The 15959-nt window shown below is 40.7% G+C and overlaps 1 protein-coding gene across 2 annotated transcripts in view; it reads left to right on the forward strand.

Moving 5' to 3' along the window:
- The window catches only part of LOC140707468 (retinol dehydrogenase 7-like), a 62188-nt gene that overhangs the window by 37088 nt on the left and 9141 nt on the right, over positions 1 to 15959 (forward strand). Inside the window, exons 2-5 of one of the 2 annotated variants that reach the window (XM_078394103.1) lie at positions 8200 to 8521; positions 9764 to 10022; positions 11357 to 11508; positions 13806 to 14085. In XM_078394103.1, coding sequence (XP_078250229.1) covers positions 8209 to 8521; positions 9764 to 10022; positions 11357 to 11508; positions 13806 to 14023 — 942 coding nt within the window. In that variant the 5' untranslated portion in view covers positions 8200 to 8208 and the 3' untranslated portion in view covers positions 14024 to 14085. Of the gene's footprint in view, positions 1 to 991; positions 8522 to 9763; positions 10023 to 11356; positions 11509 to 13805; positions 14086 to 15959 lie in introns of those variants that run through there. The other variant, XM_078394104.1, reaches the window with a different exon arrangement.

The raw sequence follows: 15959 nt of genomic DNA on the forward strand, positions 1-15959 counted from the left end.
GCTGCGTGCTAAGTCCCTTCCTCTATTCCCTGTACACACATGATTGCACCCCACTGTATAACACCAATGCAATTATTAAATTTGCGGATGATACGACAGTGGTGGGGCTCATAAATAAGAACAATGAGTCTGCTTATAGAAAGGAAGTACAAAGGTTGATACTTTGGTGTAAAGAAAATCATCTCACACTTAACATCAAAAAAACTAAAGAACTCATAATTGATTTTAGGAGGAAGAGATATGTACATTTACCACTGTACATAAACGGTGAGGAAGTGGAGAGAGTTGGTAGTTTTAAATTTCTGGGTACTTACATCTCAGAGGACCTCTCATGGACTATAAATGCCAACATGCTAATGAAGAAGGCACAGAAGAGGCTGTATTTCCTGAGAATGCTCGGCAAGTTAAATTTATCTCAGCATTTGCTTCTGTCATACTATCGTAGCACCATTGAGAGTGTCCTAACCTATGGCATTCTGGCATGGTTTGGGAGTAGCTCTGTAGCGGACAAAAAAGCTCTACAGAGAACCATTAAAATTGCCCAGAATATCATCGGGCTCCAGCTACCAACCCTGGATGACATCTTCACATCCCGCTGTCTAAGGAAATCACATAGCATCCTGAGAGACTCTTCCCATCCTGCTTATAACTTTTTTGAACTGTTACCATCTGGCAGAAGATATAGAACAATTAAGACTCGGACCACACGTTTTCTCAATAGTTTTTATCCCAGAGCTATAATTGCAATTAATAATGAGCTTAAAGACCACCAATAGTGAATAATTAGTTGGACTGTGTAACTTGGCCTGCGGTGTAGATGTTTGTATTTTTAGTGGGGGACTTTTAGTGGGTGGGGAGTGTTTGGGAATTTTATGTGTGTGCATGTGTCTGGTCTCTGGGTGTCTGTGAATTTCGTTGTATGTGTATATACTTACAATGACAATAAATTATTATTATTATTATTATTATTATTATTATTATTATTATATAAGGTGCAGTCCGGTAAACCAAATCCTCCGTTTTCCTTGGATTCTTGGAGCATTTTTAGTTTGATTCTGGCTTTCTTCCCTTGCAAAATATATTGTAGTATCACTTTGTTTAGATCGTCAAAATATTTCTTCTCTATTTTCACTGGCACTGTTTGGAACAAGAAAAGTAGCTTTGGCAAAATGTTCATTTTGATTGTTGCAGTTCTTCCTAATAGTGATATTTGTAAGTTTTTCCATTTTTCTAGATCTATTTTTATTTGGTTAAATAGTTTCATATAATTATCTTCTTTTATAGTTGCACATCTAGCAGTTAAATATATTCCTAGGTACTTAACTTAAAATCTGACATCTTTGAGAGTTGATTTTTTTGCTTGGCTGTTAAGTTTTTCACTATAACTTTAGTTTTTTCTTTATTTATCTTCAATCCTGCTACTTTCCCAAATTCATCAATTTTGTCCAGTAGTCTCAATGTTGTTTCCAATGGGTCTTCCAATATAAACACCAAGTCGTCTGCAAATGCTTGTAGTTTGTAGCTCTCGTCCTTTATTTTGGTACCTTTAATCTCTGGGTCGTTCCTCACATTCCTATTTAATTCCTATTTAATACCTGCAGAGTTAATATAAATAGCAATGGAGAGAGTGGACATCCTTGTCTTGTGCCTTTTTATATTAATATTATCCGTCAGTTCACCATTTAAAATTACTTTAGCTATTTGTTCATTGTAGATTGTCTCAATTACATTTGTAAAGTTTTTGCCAAAATCCATAGCTTTTATTTGCTGTATCATAAATTGCCAGTTCACATTATCAAAGGCTTTTTGGGCATCCAAGAAGATTAATGCCATTTGCTTCTCTGAATGTACCTCATAATATTCTAATATGTCCAAAATTATCCTTAGGTTATACCTTAGTTGTCTTTTTGGCAAAAATCCGTTTTGGTCTGAGTGGATGAACTCCATTAAAAACTTTTTCAATCTTTCCGCTATAATTACTGCAAAGATTTTATAGTCCACATTCAACAGTGATATTGGTCTAAAAATTTTTATATGTGTGGAGTCCGTATCTTCTTTTGGTATTAACGTGATATATGCCTCTAGCCATGTCTTGGGTATTTTAGCTTCTAGTAGGACTTCATTGCAGACCTCTTTTATTGGTAAGCTTATTATATCTTGGAAGGATTTATAAAATTCCGCTGGTAATCCGTCTGGTCCTGGAGTCTTATCATTTTTTTGTTTTTTAATTGCTTCCATTACTTCCATCATTGTTATTTTCTCATTTAGGAGATTTTTTATGTTTTCTGGTACTTTAGGGAGATTTGCTTTTTTAATATATTGTATTATCTTTTCAAGAGAAACTTCTTGAGTGTCATAGAGATTAGCATAATATTCTTTAGTTTTTTTATTTGCTCTTTTTTATATTGGAGGTCTCCGTTTTGATCTTGTAGCGTCGTTGTCAGTCTTTTTTGTTTTTCTTTTTTCAGTCTATAGGATAGCCATCTTCCAGGTTTGTTGGCATTCTCGAAAAAATTTTGTTTAGCTCTTTTGACTTGTTGAGCTAATTCTTCTGATTCCTTTAAGTTTAATTTATGTTTCACTATCTCCATCTGGTTTTTAAGAGTTTTCTTCTGTGGTTCTTTTTGTAGCTCTAGCTCCAGTTTTTTGAGTTCTTCTTTCAGTTTTGTAAGTTGTTGATTTTTCCTTTTATTCCTCTTGGCTATATATGATATGGCCAATCCTCTGAAGTATGCTTTAACTGTGTCCCAGATTGTCTGCAGGGATGTTTCCTCTTTTTTATTCTCTTTGAAGAAGAGTTCCATTTCTTTTTTAGTTCTTTCCACAAATTCTTTATCCTTCAAAATTTCCTGATTTAAAGTCCATCTTGTCTTTTCTTTTCTCTCTCCTTTCCACCACATTTTCATTGGATTATGGTCTGCCCAAATATTGGTTTCTATTTCTACTTCCTGTATTTCAGTTTTTAATTCTGAGGATAGCCAGATCATATCTATTCTTGACCAGGATTTATGTCTATTTGAATAGAAGGTAAATTGAGAGCTTTTAGTGTTTGTTTCTCTCCATATATCTTGTAGCCCTAGTTCTTCTGCCATCTGAAAGAAAACATTTGGCAGTCTTCTCCTTCCATTTTTCCCTTTTTTGCCATTTTTATAATCTAATCTCTCATCTACAATTGCATTAAAGTCACCTAATATGCAGATGTTTTAGTATTCTTTTTCCAATATTGTTTTGTATAGCTTACGATAAAATTTTTCTTGTTTACTAATAGGTGCATATATTGCTATCATCAAGACCTTTTTTTATTTATTGTTATTTCTACCATTAAGATTCTCCCTTCTTCATCAGAATAGATATGTTTAGAGTTTAACTTTTCTTTCACATACAAAGCTACTCCTCTTTTCTTTTGTTGTGCAGCTGAGTAGTAGAGCTTCCCAATCTTCGGGTAGATCAGATATTTGTAATGCTGTTGTTTGATGTGTGTTTCTTGAAGACAAATTATATCTGCTTTGGTTTTTTGTAGTTTTGAAAAAAACATGATTTCTTTTTCTTGGTGTGTTCAAACCGTTAATGTTCACGGAGAAGATCCCAATTTCATTCTCCATCTTGTTTACTTGTATTTAGGTTTTACTGCCCTAGTGTTTCTTTTTTCTCTTTGTTTTTTGTTCAAATCTTGTTCAGTATCCTTTTTCTGACTCTCTTCTTCACTTAGCTCACTCTCCTCTTCTGGTGTTTTCTCTCTCTTCTTTCTACTTTCTCCTTCATTTATATCTTGTCCCTGTGCTTCTTCAAAGAAGGTTATATGTCTTTCAAGGAATTCTCTTGCTTTTTGGATAGAGTCAAGTCTGTCTGTGTCTTCTTGAGTTCCAATTAACCAGGATCCCTTCAGGTACCAGCCATCTGAAATTCACTCCTTTTCTAATCAACTTAGTGGTCAAAAATTGATATTGTTTCCTCCCCTCTCTTATTCTCCAAGGTATCTGTTTCAATACCACAATTTCCTTTTGTTGGTACTGTATTGGTTCTTCACTGGCCCTTCGCAGTATTTCATCTCTTGTCAATCTTTTCACAAACTTTACATGTACTTCACGTGGTATTCTATTCTTTCTCGCATAGCTTGAATTTAATCTATATGTTTGGTCTATCTCACTTTCCAACTCTTCTTTTTCAATTCCCAGTGCCTCTGCCAAAATGGTTGCCATCAGTTCTGGTAAGTCCTCCTGTTTATCTTCTGGTATGTTTTGAAATCTAAGAATGTTTGAGGCTCTTTCCATCTCCATCACTGCAATTGAGTCTTGTAAATTTTTATTAGCCTGAACAAGTTTGTGGTTTTCTCTTTTCAGTTCATCCAGTCTCTTCTCTGTTTCTTCTGCCTTATTTTCCAATTTTTCAATTCTTTGTTGGTTCTTTATAGTATTTTGCTGAATATCTTGGAGTTGCGTATTCATCATCCCGATCTGTTCATTGATTTTATCCATTTTCTCTTCCAGTTTCTGTTGATTCAGCTTGGCTTCTTCATGGTTTCTTCTTGCTTCTTCTTGATTTTTCTTTGTCTCCTCTTGGTGCGATACAACTGTATCTTGAATCTTTTGGAGTGTTGCTTGTAGATCTTTCTGAAATTTTTCTTGAAATAACATTGTATCAATAGACCTTTGCTTTACTGGACTGGGAGGCCCAGATGATGGTGCAGAGGCTGTTTTTTTTAACAGTTTTAAATAAATTTGGTAGACTCATTATGAATATTTTCCCCCAAATATCAGACCAACCCACCAAAGTTCTATTGATCTACTACACTATCTTTTCCACCCTTTAGGTATTCAAATATTGTCAATATATCATTATATCAGCAATACCTTATATTCAATGGTCATCAATAATACCTGATCATCACAGCTCTATATTCTAAGCAAACTATTAGCTTTACAATTTTACAATTTGATATAACAAAGTTTCAAGGATTATTCCCACTGTCCCGTTCTCGACGTATATATCCAAATCTGACCAGATGATCTAGAGTTTTTAATTGTAAATCCAGCTCGATCTGAAAGCCATTAGGTTTATTATTTGTAATCCAAGAGTTAATTGTCTGTAATCATCTGTAATTAATCCAAGCTGCAGGTCCAAAAGGAAGACAGAAAAAAAAAACAGGCTTTAAAAGTTTTAGCTAAGCCAAGGTCATCATAAGAGATAACTGTTGCTCTTCATCTGGGCTCACCGCCAGTTCCACTGTTTAGACAACGTTTAGACACAACAAAGTTTCAGAGTTTGCGTCCACTCTTTAATGCCTGGAAAGATGATTCCCGATCTCCATTTGCAATATTAGGTCCAAAAAAACACCCGTTATTTCCCCTCTATTGCTTTCGAAGAGTTTCTAACAAATACAGATTAATGTTCGATAGGATAGACTTGCCGTGTCTTCTTAGCCTCCCCTTCAGAGCAGCGGACCGCTCCTCTCTTCTATCGCCGCTTCCTTTCACCAGCTAGGGGACGGTTTAGAATCTTTCTTTCTTTTAAGGAGTTATTTGAGTCAGGAATGTTGATAGAGTTAGTAAAAGCAGAAGAAAAATAGTCTCACCCAGGTTGATAGCACGATGTAAAATATCCAAAACTTAGTGCTGTTTTTCTTTGGCAGCCGATGACTTGGACAAACCGCTAGCATGCAAGCGGTTTGTTTTCCTCCTGCTGGTTTGGGGAGTTTCCTGGATCAAACGAAGACAATTGCCATTATCTTCGTGATCTACAGGTATCTCCCCCTCACTCATCACCTCTCCGGGGTGATTTAAGCCCCTTGGGGCTCCCTAGCAGGCTGAAAAGCAGTCTCGGGGAGCAGAGCTCTGTCTCCCTGGAATGTATCGTCACGACGTCAAGCCGGAAGTCTCCTGAGAACTCCATTTTTAACTGTGGGCGACCAACAGTCCATGGATCATGAGGAGGAGGCTCAGTAACAATGGGGTTAGCCTAAAGGACAAAGAAAATGTCAGGTAATAGGAAGAAAAACACATATTCCACTCAGCTTTTTTCCTGCCTTGATATGGAGCATACCACAGTGGCAATGAACCTCATCTCACTCCCTACCCTATACCTTCCTCTCTGCCCAGAAGAAGGTTCTCCATCCTTTTTCCTGAAAAAGACAAAGTTTTCTTTTCCTCACCATCATGTTTTGCTGTTGCCAACATTCAGGCTGCCTTTCCTATGTAAAGCCTGGCATCCCCTTTCCTGCTGGCAACATGCACATGCTAATGTGCAGCAATATTGGACCATTTTCTGACATTTTGAATCATGGCTACAGAAGCAAAATATCCCACATTCATATACTGGACGTTTTTTTAAAGCATTGAAAATATATTAAAAAATAAACCCAGGAAAAACCAAAACAAACAGATCCATCCATCCAGATCCATGGCTTTCAGTGCTCTTAATTCTTAAAGGTCTAGGTTTCATTCTCCCACTGATTATTTAACGATATTGGCCCTGAAGTAAGCCCTGAATTGTTACCCGTCCCCCTTCTTTAACATCTGCTTAGTCATTAGACAGACAACATGGTCCACTCCATGCTCGGAATAAACACACCTATTGAATAGTCAGTAGAGGTGGAGAATAATTTCATGTCATGCCATGTGTTGAAGAATTTACCAAAATTCACAAAATGCATGCTTTTTTTGCTTGTCCTACAACGCCACCTTGAACATATACTGATTTTGGCTACTGCAGAGTTGGGCCTGGTTAGTACTTGGCGGGCAACCATCTGGAAATACCAAGGATTTTCAAGTATAGCTAAGAAAGAATGCTTCTGAAACCTTGAAGAGGCAACGATGTCAGAATGCACAAGACTGGGTTAGATGGGCCAACTGTTTGGTTCAATATAAGTCAGTTTCATTCATTCAGTCAGTCAGTCAGTCATGAGGCACAAAATGGTCCAGCGACCCATGTTCTCGCTACAACGGTTGTAGGTTCATGAAATGGGCTTTGTGATCACAAGTAATTAGGATAGCAAATAGTCTTAGAGAATAGAAGTTAAAGAAGTCAGCCACACACAGAGAAAGATGTCTGCCAGCAGTGCTCCTGATGGGAGACTCAAAGAAGAGAACCTCGAATAAGACTGCCCTGCCCCCAGGAGGACTGTGTTTTATTAACCTTACAAGCTCACAGATAGTTGAAAGTATACAGATTGTTGACAGAGTTCAGATAGGACAATGATTACATAATGCCATTAGGATTGGCCCAAGGAAAGGCTTTGAAGCTAGCTCCCTATCACTATGAGAAAGAGGAAGAATGGGTAGTAACTCCTCCCAGAAGCAGCTATGACGTCCCAGGAGAGTTTGCTCTACTCTTGTAGAATCAGCCAACAGCTTAGCAACTTCGGGGACGGGCATTCCCCCACAAACAGCCAACCAGCTAGCTTTCTCATCCTTGCTTTCTTCCTTGTTCAGCAGAAACAGGAAGAGACATATTTGACATGTAGAGAACGAGCAAGACTTTACACATGTCTCTAGTCCTCACTCTTCTGCTTGAGTGCCACCAGATTCCCAGATCTGTGGAGTTTTCTCCTACCCGGTGTAGGCTTCCAAGTGTTATGAAACATGACTCTAATGGTAGCAGTTCATGCATCAGAGCAAGTGACGTGCACCTCAAGCTATCCCCAGCTATCTCATTCCTGCCTTCCTCCTTACTAGAGGCAGAAAATTTTTCTACATATATATATTTGCCTTTGTGTTTATTGATGTGATGAGAATGCCACAGTGTGTTGAGAAGTGTGCGTGTGTGTGTGGGTGTGTGGGTGGAGGAATAGCTACTTCTGCTAGTTGACAATTTGGTGTTGTATCCCAGACTGCAAAATGCCTTCAGCTGCCCTGAAAATGAGCAAACACAAGCACCACATCTTTATGTTACTACATACTTAGAGGAACCACCTGAAAGCAGGCTGCTCAGTTCAACCAACCCTGGCAGCCCATCCTCTCTGGAAGCACTTGTAACATGCCTGGATGTACTCTGCCCAACACAAGAAGGCTATGCCAGCCTTCTAGGGCCATGCTTGGAATCAGCCCATATTTCCTCACTGCCACCTCAGCAGCAAAAGCACAGGGTGACCTGGATGCACCTAACTAACAGGGCAGTTAGCGCTGAAAGCTGTTCATAAGGAGGAAAAACGACCATGCTCAGCAAGTGAAAGCCACCTATTTGCCTGATCACCATTCTTCACAGGCCTTAGCCATGTGGCTCTACCTGGTTGCCCTCTTGGGGCTTTATTTCCTTCGCCGATGGTACCGGGAGAGACAGACTGTGGAGAACCTGACAGAGAAATGTGTCTTCATCACCGGCTGTGACTCCGGCTTTGGGAGAGCGCTTGCCAGGCAGCTGGATGCCCGGGGTATGCGGGTGCTGGCCGCCTGTCTCACCCAGAAGGGGGCAGAGGAGCTGGAGAGACTCACGACTGATCGATTGAAAACTACCATTTTGGACGTCACCAGCACAGAGAGTGTTGCTGCAGCGACTGAGTGGGTGAAAGGATGTGTTGGGGTCAAAGGTAACAGGCTCCCTCTTTGTTCATAATGCCCTCAGTACTCTGTATCTAGAAAAACTGACCCGATGATACATAATTGTTATTAATTTTACATACACAGCACACCTACAGTATGCATCTATACAGAAATGCCGATACACTTCACTTGTCACAGAGATTTATCCCTCGTGTTCCCAAATCCCTCCTCATTATCTTTGTCCTCTGCCCTCAACTCATTGGCTTCCCTAACCACCGTACAATCCTTGTATTCTCTTTTGAAACTCTAGTTACTTTCACCCACCCTGTTTGACATTATACAGTATCTGCTCCCTAGTCCACCAAATATATTATGACACTCTCGCCCTCACAAACCATTCCCAAAGCTGTGCTCTTACTTTTGCCTGGTTGTAGTCACTTTGTTTCAAACCTTCAGCAAATTTGGTAGGTCAAAAGGCTGGCTGGGCTCTGTAACACCAGAGAGGATGCTTCTCTCGAGATTGACCTTTTTGACAATAGGACTCGTTTAGCTCTTTGGTCTCATAGATTTCATGGGTCGCAACTTGATGAGGCAGTGAGGAATTTTCAAGCTCCTGTGAAATTCCTTGTGAAAAAATGCTATTTTTGGTCAGTGTTTCTGTAATTTGTGCAAACTATCCCTTCATTTTGAGAAGCAAACCACACAAAGCCTAACAGAATTGGAAAGTTGTTTTAAAAGGAGAGAAGTTAAACAACTTTTGTGTAAGATGTGTGACCTCTGCATTAAACACTATTTGGGAAATACAGTATTCCTTGGTTTGCGCAAAAGGATTTGTTCTCATTCTCTTCTTCCAGAGCATGACAAAATACACTACCCTCTTGTGAAGCATAAAGGATGAGACAAGTGAGGATTTACACGGCTACTCAACGTTGTGTTCCCCTCTTAACATTCCACAGAGAACCAAAGGTTTCAATAGGAAAGCAAGCCATGTTGTTCTGAAAATTCCTCAGAGCCTTCAAGAATCCATCTTGACCAATTCAATAAGTGCGCCCATTCCTGCAGAGAGAGGGGGAGCCATTACAAATTTAAACTGTGCCACAATATGGTCTGACCATGAGAATGGGCTTAAAGATTCATTTGAAATCAATCTTACAGGTTACATTGACATGGTATGGAAAACAATTTTAGAAACACCTAGTTAATTTTGAAATAACAGACAAGGTTGAAATAACTGAAATCACTACCGATAGATGTCAAGTGCAAGATTACCCATGAGTCTTTCTCCACAGGACTCTGGGGCTTGGTGAACAATGCGGGCATTGCAATGCCACTGGGCCCCAATGAGTGGCAAAGCAAGGAGACCTTTGCACAGATAGTAGAAGTCAACCTCCTTGGAACAGTCGATGTGACCCTGCACATGCTGCCCTTCATAAGGAGAGCTCAAGGAAGGGTGGTCAATGTAAGCAGCTTAGCTGGAAGAGTGGCGTATAGCGGAGGGGGCTACAGCCCTTCGAAATTTGCAGTGGAGGCGTTCTCCGACAGTCTCAGGTACATAAACCTCTCTCAATCCAAAACACTTCTACGGTTTCTGCCGCTGTCGACCAGCCAAAAGGGGAGATAGGTCAGGTACTCGGCTGTACGTCATACTTTCAAGCTTGTTTTTATTTGAATATATGACCAAATCATACAGCAAATCATCTGAACAATTGGGGAGGAAGGGTGGCAGACTCATAGGCAGATAGATAGACTACATGTGCAATTTCCCTTCAGGTTTTTATTAGAGCTATGAGTAAACTAGTGCTCTTAAGATTCCCTCTGTTTTCTGAATACATTCTCTGGCCTTTTTTTTCTCCCTGCACCACATTAACTAGACCTGTAGGAATACAAGAAAATTCTCGGGGCTTCTTGAAATAAATTTTAGAAAAGTTTTTTCCTTTACACTTTTTACAAATAGGTTTCTCAAATGAATGAAGATTGGCCAGAATCTTATTAGTGTTCATATGAGATATACACAACTTGCTGTGGCTAATTGCACCTAATTGAGGAGGTGCCAGTCATATGTTGTGTGCCCAGCTGCACCATTGAGATGTGCCCTGGCATCCTAGCAATTAACTGAAATTAGCCATAGTAAATTATCTTGCATAAGCACTCATAATATTTTGACTGGTAAATGTTGTTGTTGTTACTGTATTATGGATTTGTTTGTGGTGTTTTTGTGTGTGTGTTGCCAAATAGTAGTCTCCTCATCAGTCACAGCTTCTGCACTAGTCTGTTAGCAGAATAATATCTGATAATCCTATCAGTTTTCATAAGTGGTGGTCAAAATTCTGTTGCTTTAGTGTAGTATATCATGCTAGAGTAGACCCATTGAATCAGTGGAGGTTTGGTGACTCAACTTCTGGGTAAGCGCCACTGATTCAAATGGGCCTACTCTAACTGTGACATACTGTAGCCAAGTAAATCACAGTTAGAGTAGGCCCGTTTGAATCAGTGGAACTTATGAAAGAATTGACTCACCAAACCCCGACTGATTCAGTGGGCCTACTCTAGTGTGGTTTATTTTGCCTCACAACAGATCTATCTTGCATTCTGTCGATTCTTGGCTCCTTTAGGACACTGGCCCCCAACCTTGGGCCTCCAGATGTTCTTGGACTTCAACTTCCAGAAATCATGGCCAGCAGAGGTAGTGGTGAAGGCTTCTGGGAGTTGTAGTCCAAGAACATCTGGAGGCCCAAGGTTGGGGACCACCGCATTAGGAGAAAGGCTTAATTAAAACACTCAGCACCAGAAAGACATTTCCCTGTTTAGCTAGTGGGGCAGTGCAATAAAGGATCCTAGCTCATGAGAAAATGTTCTTTTTCACATGTTGATTTTCTTCCTAGGCGTGAATTATATCCCTTTGGGGTCAAAGTCAGCATCATTGAGCCAGGAAGCTTTTTCACAGGATTAAGTAATGTCAGTGACTTCCGTGCATTCTGGGATACAGTGCCTGTGGAGATCAAGGAACTCTACGGGCAAGAGTACTGGAATAACTGTGAGTTCCAAGTCATTAGAGGTTGAATATGTTGTAGCATCAGATGGGAGGGATTGGAGCCTGACTGGTAGCCATTACTGTACTGTAAGAAATGAACAAGATCTAACAAATTCAAATTCCTCATAGCTCCACACATAGTTCAACATGTCCCACAGGAGCTCTGCCCTTCACTTGGAACTCTCAGCCTGGCCCCTCCCAGAATCATGAGATAAATGGTGATGATATTTTCAGTTAACAATTGCCAAGTCTGGGAAAGAACTGTGGAGCTAGATAGAGAAAAGCTCATATTCTCTCCTTCCTTGACTTCCTGCAGCAACAATGTTAGCACGTGCTGAAAATGTGAGATAAGGCTGCTGTGGACACCACTCAGATACATTGCCTCTCCCAGGCACCTTCTGCTCCAAATGGATAAAGGTTCCCCTTGACAATTTTTGTCCAGTTGTCTTCGACTCTAGGGGGCGGTGCTCATCCCTGTTTCCAAGCCATAGAGCCAGTGTTTTGTCCGAAGACAATCTTCCGTGGTCACATGGCCAGTGCGACTTAGACACGGAACGCTGTTACCTTCCCACCGAGGTGGTCCCTATTTATCTACTTGCATTTGCATGCTTTCGAACCGCTAGGTTGGCGGGAGCTGGGACAAGCGATGGGCGCTGACTCCGTCGCATGGATTCGATCTTACGACTGCTTGGTCTTCTGACCCTGCAGCACAGGCTTCTGTGGTTTAGCCCGCAGCGCCACCACGTCCCAGCTCCAAATGGATATTGAGCACTTATTGCCAGGTGTTAACTGTTGCTTCAAATTAATTCTGATGCATATCTGTTTCCTGTAACATTCGGGATCTAGATTAACTGAGCACAGTGACTTGATCATGTAAAGGAGTTCTTACACAGAGAAGGAGATGGATCCTTGCACAGCTTTTTACCATTGAAGAGGTGCATTTCCTTAAAGAGATGTGCTACTGGTGGTGCAAGAAGAGACTGATGTCCATGTTTCAAGGTATTATAGCCTGTAACGGGCAGATGGTACAACAACCAGATGGCAGGAGAGTACAAGGAGCAGGCAGGATAGGCAGAGTTGGCTAGAAGACAGTCCACAAGCAAAGGCCACTAGACACAATGCTTCTGGGACCTTCAGTAGGCCACTGGGAACTGGATGTGTCTTATTCCAAAAAGGTCACTTTCAGATCCAGTTGAAATTTTACATACCCTCCCATGGGCCCTGAGTGCTCTGTCCTGTTCCACCCATTGGCTGAGGAACAGAGAACGTTAAAGGGGCAGGTGCCCCCTGGGCTTGATGCCGAACATTCTGTCTCATCTTCATAGATGGACAAGGAGCTATGCAGTACTTAAAGTCCATGGTATGTTCTTCTGAAGCCAAGGCTGGCAACTTCTGAAGCCAAGGCTGGCCTCCAGAGTGGAGGCACTGAGGTTTGCAGAACTATGGGGGAATATAACCAATGCACCCCACTCCCAGGGAGACAGCTCTCCAGCAAGGAAGGGCTTCTTGTACTTGGTCACTCTGTCATCAGAAAACTCGGCAGCATGTTTTCGATGACAGTGTATAATACACTGTGAACTGCCTGCTTGGCATCTTCCTCCTATGTATACATGCTGAGTGGTAGAGCTCAGTCTTGCTATTGAAAAAGAGATTCTGGGGCTGAATCTTGGAGAAGTCTTTATGCTTCTTACGTTTTGGACAGAAGGGTACTAGGGGAATTTGCTTCATAAAAGGAGTGCGGAGGGTTCCTAAAAATAAGCAACTGTTTTGGAAAAAGTTCCTGTAGGAGACAGTATGAGATTGGGCTATTGTGTGGAAGGAAACACAGTTTCTGCCTTCTTTGACTCTAGCTTTCCTGCAAAAGGAGAAGGGTTGTTATTTAAGTTCTGAAAGTGGAGGTGTGAGTAGGATTACTGGTTGGGACTGACGTTGGTGTAGTTAAGCAAACTGACAGCACCACCTTCCAGTTCCTAACATATATTCGTCGTTGTTGTTTAGTCATGTCTGACTCTTCGTGACCCCATGAACCAGAGCACGCTAGGCCCTCCTTGCTATTATATATATATATATATTAGCAAGAGTTACAGTAAGTATACAGGCCTCAGTTCTGGCACAGAAATTGTGACAGCTGCATCTTCAGCCACTAGCACAGGTGAGACTGATGGGTCTGTCTTCTTCTTCTTCTTCTTCTTCTTCTTCTTCTTCTTCTTCTTCTTCTTCTTCTTCTTCTTCTTCTTCTTCTTCTTCTTCTTCTTCTTCTTCTTCTTCTTCTTCTTCTTCTTCTTCTTCTTCTTCTACAGTTAACAAAACATTTGTTGGCCAAAGATGGCAGAAGAAAAATCTCTCCCTAATCACAGACTGTATGGAACATGCACTAACCTCCTGTTACCCCCGTAGTCGCTACAGTGCCGGCTGGGATGCCAAATTATTCTTCATCCCACTCTCCTACTTGCCAGCATTAGTTGGGGACTTTGTCATGACGTATCACCAGCCAAGACCAGCCAAAGCTCTCTACTGACATAGGCCTATGAAGTCTATAAAAGCCAACATATTGAAAAATGGATCAACCAATATCCCCATACTCCAAGACCAATACAACCGATATCCTCATATGCCCCACCATGTGTACAAAAGAAGATCTAGCAAATGGCTGAGTTATTGCTATTGAAACAGTCCACTTCTGGTCAAAAGTAGTCTAATTATCATACCATTTTAATGTGTTTTTAATTTAACCTATATTTCACATATGACCATAATTTAAAATTGTGCAGTGCTTTAATATAAAGAAAGAAAGAAGATTTCAAGATCTCTTCATTCTGTTGCAGTTTCCTACATCATTACTTGTCAGACAGGGACACAGCTGAATCTGCCTACCAGCTCCCAGATCCTTATTGGTATAGAAGTTTAAAACTGAGAGTACTGGAAAGTTAACAACTTACTTGTAGCTGCTGCTTTTGAGGTGATAACGCAGTCTCCAGCTGGCCTCCACAGCCACTGCCTGCAGAAAAAGACGCTAGATGCCCTTTGCAAAGATGGCAGCTGCGGCTTCATTTAGGTTAGGGAAGCTACAGCCTCCATCTTTGCAAAGGGCAGCCTGGATTCTGTTAGCCTGCCTTAAGGCCAGCTGGAGACTGCGGCAATGGTGGTCCGCTGGCAGCGGCGGTCTGGCGGTGGCAGCGGTGCAGCAGTGGCCACCAAGGTAGGGAGGCGACAGGGGCAGGGGGGCAAGCTGCGGGGGTGGGAAGGGGTCAGCTTTGTTTTTTTATACAGCCTCTGGTTGTCTAACCCCCCTCACAAACCAACGAATAAATTTGTGCTTCGTCGGTTCATGGGGGGAGCTTCATGCTTCGTGATTCATCAACTTTGACGGATCACGAAGCAGGAGGACTCACCAAAATGGTGAGTCATCCCCATCTCTAATTATGAGTGAATTATAAAAAGGCCATCATTTGGACTGGGTGCAGCAAAATATTATTCGTGCACTAAAAGGAGCAAACAAACAGCCAATTCAGCTGATGCCAGCCCCCAGTGCATGTGACAGTGTGTCCAAACAGCCAGACCCATCTTCCACCATCTGTAACTAAATTAAGGGCAACACTTACAACTGCAAATTCAGCATTCCATAAGGCAACTCAAAAATAGGGGCACCCCAAACATTATAGCTTTGAAACTAGACCTTGCATATCAATGCTGAACTTGGCACAGATATGACAGATGGTCTGCTTTTGCTCTGTGCCAAATTTAGGGAAGTTTGGGCAAATGGCTTTTGAGTTATTATTTTTAAATATGTATCACTATTTTACTCCCAGGCAGACAGCAGTGACCTTCTGCAGTCTGTAGATTTAAAACAAATCAAATACATTGAAAAGTCCAAACTTGCTTATTTTGACAGAGAATGATGAGTTTCAGCTCCTTCATTTATTTGTAAGGAATCCAGGCATTGGTGGGGAATGATCTGAATTTTTAAAAAGCAATTTTGAGGGGGAAAGTCTGTGTTTCTGGCTTCCTGAGGTGAATGAGTGTTCTAAACATAAAAAACACTCTCAAGTCTGCAACAGTGTTGCACGTTTGAGAGCCCATGGAAGGTCTGAAATTTTGAATCTGACACTTGGAACCAAATTGAAAGACTCTAAGGAGAAAACTTCTAAACTCATTCCTGCCCAAACAGACATTAAAAAGAGTTTCTCTTTCTGGTGTACAAATATTTACATATATATTTATTTATATTTTGGTACACCAGAAAGAGAAACTCTTTTAAATGTCTGTCAGTTTAAATGAGTGAGCTTTGAAATATTTATCCTCTTTTTAAAATATATTAATATATTAAGTATATTTTTCTATTCTAATATATATCTTTTAAATATCTATCTTTCTAAAAAGAGAGGATAAATATTTCAAAGCTCACTCATTTGAACTGTGAAATTACTGGTTTTTGCTTCGTGGCTGGAGATGGT

Source organism: Pogona vitticeps, chromosome 5 (assembly GCF_051106095.1).
Source record: "Pogona vitticeps strain Pit_001003342236 chromosome 5, PviZW2.1, whole genome shotgun sequence".
Lineage (NCBI taxonomy): Eukaryota > Metazoa > Chordata > Lepidosauria > Squamata > Agamidae > Pogona > Pogona vitticeps.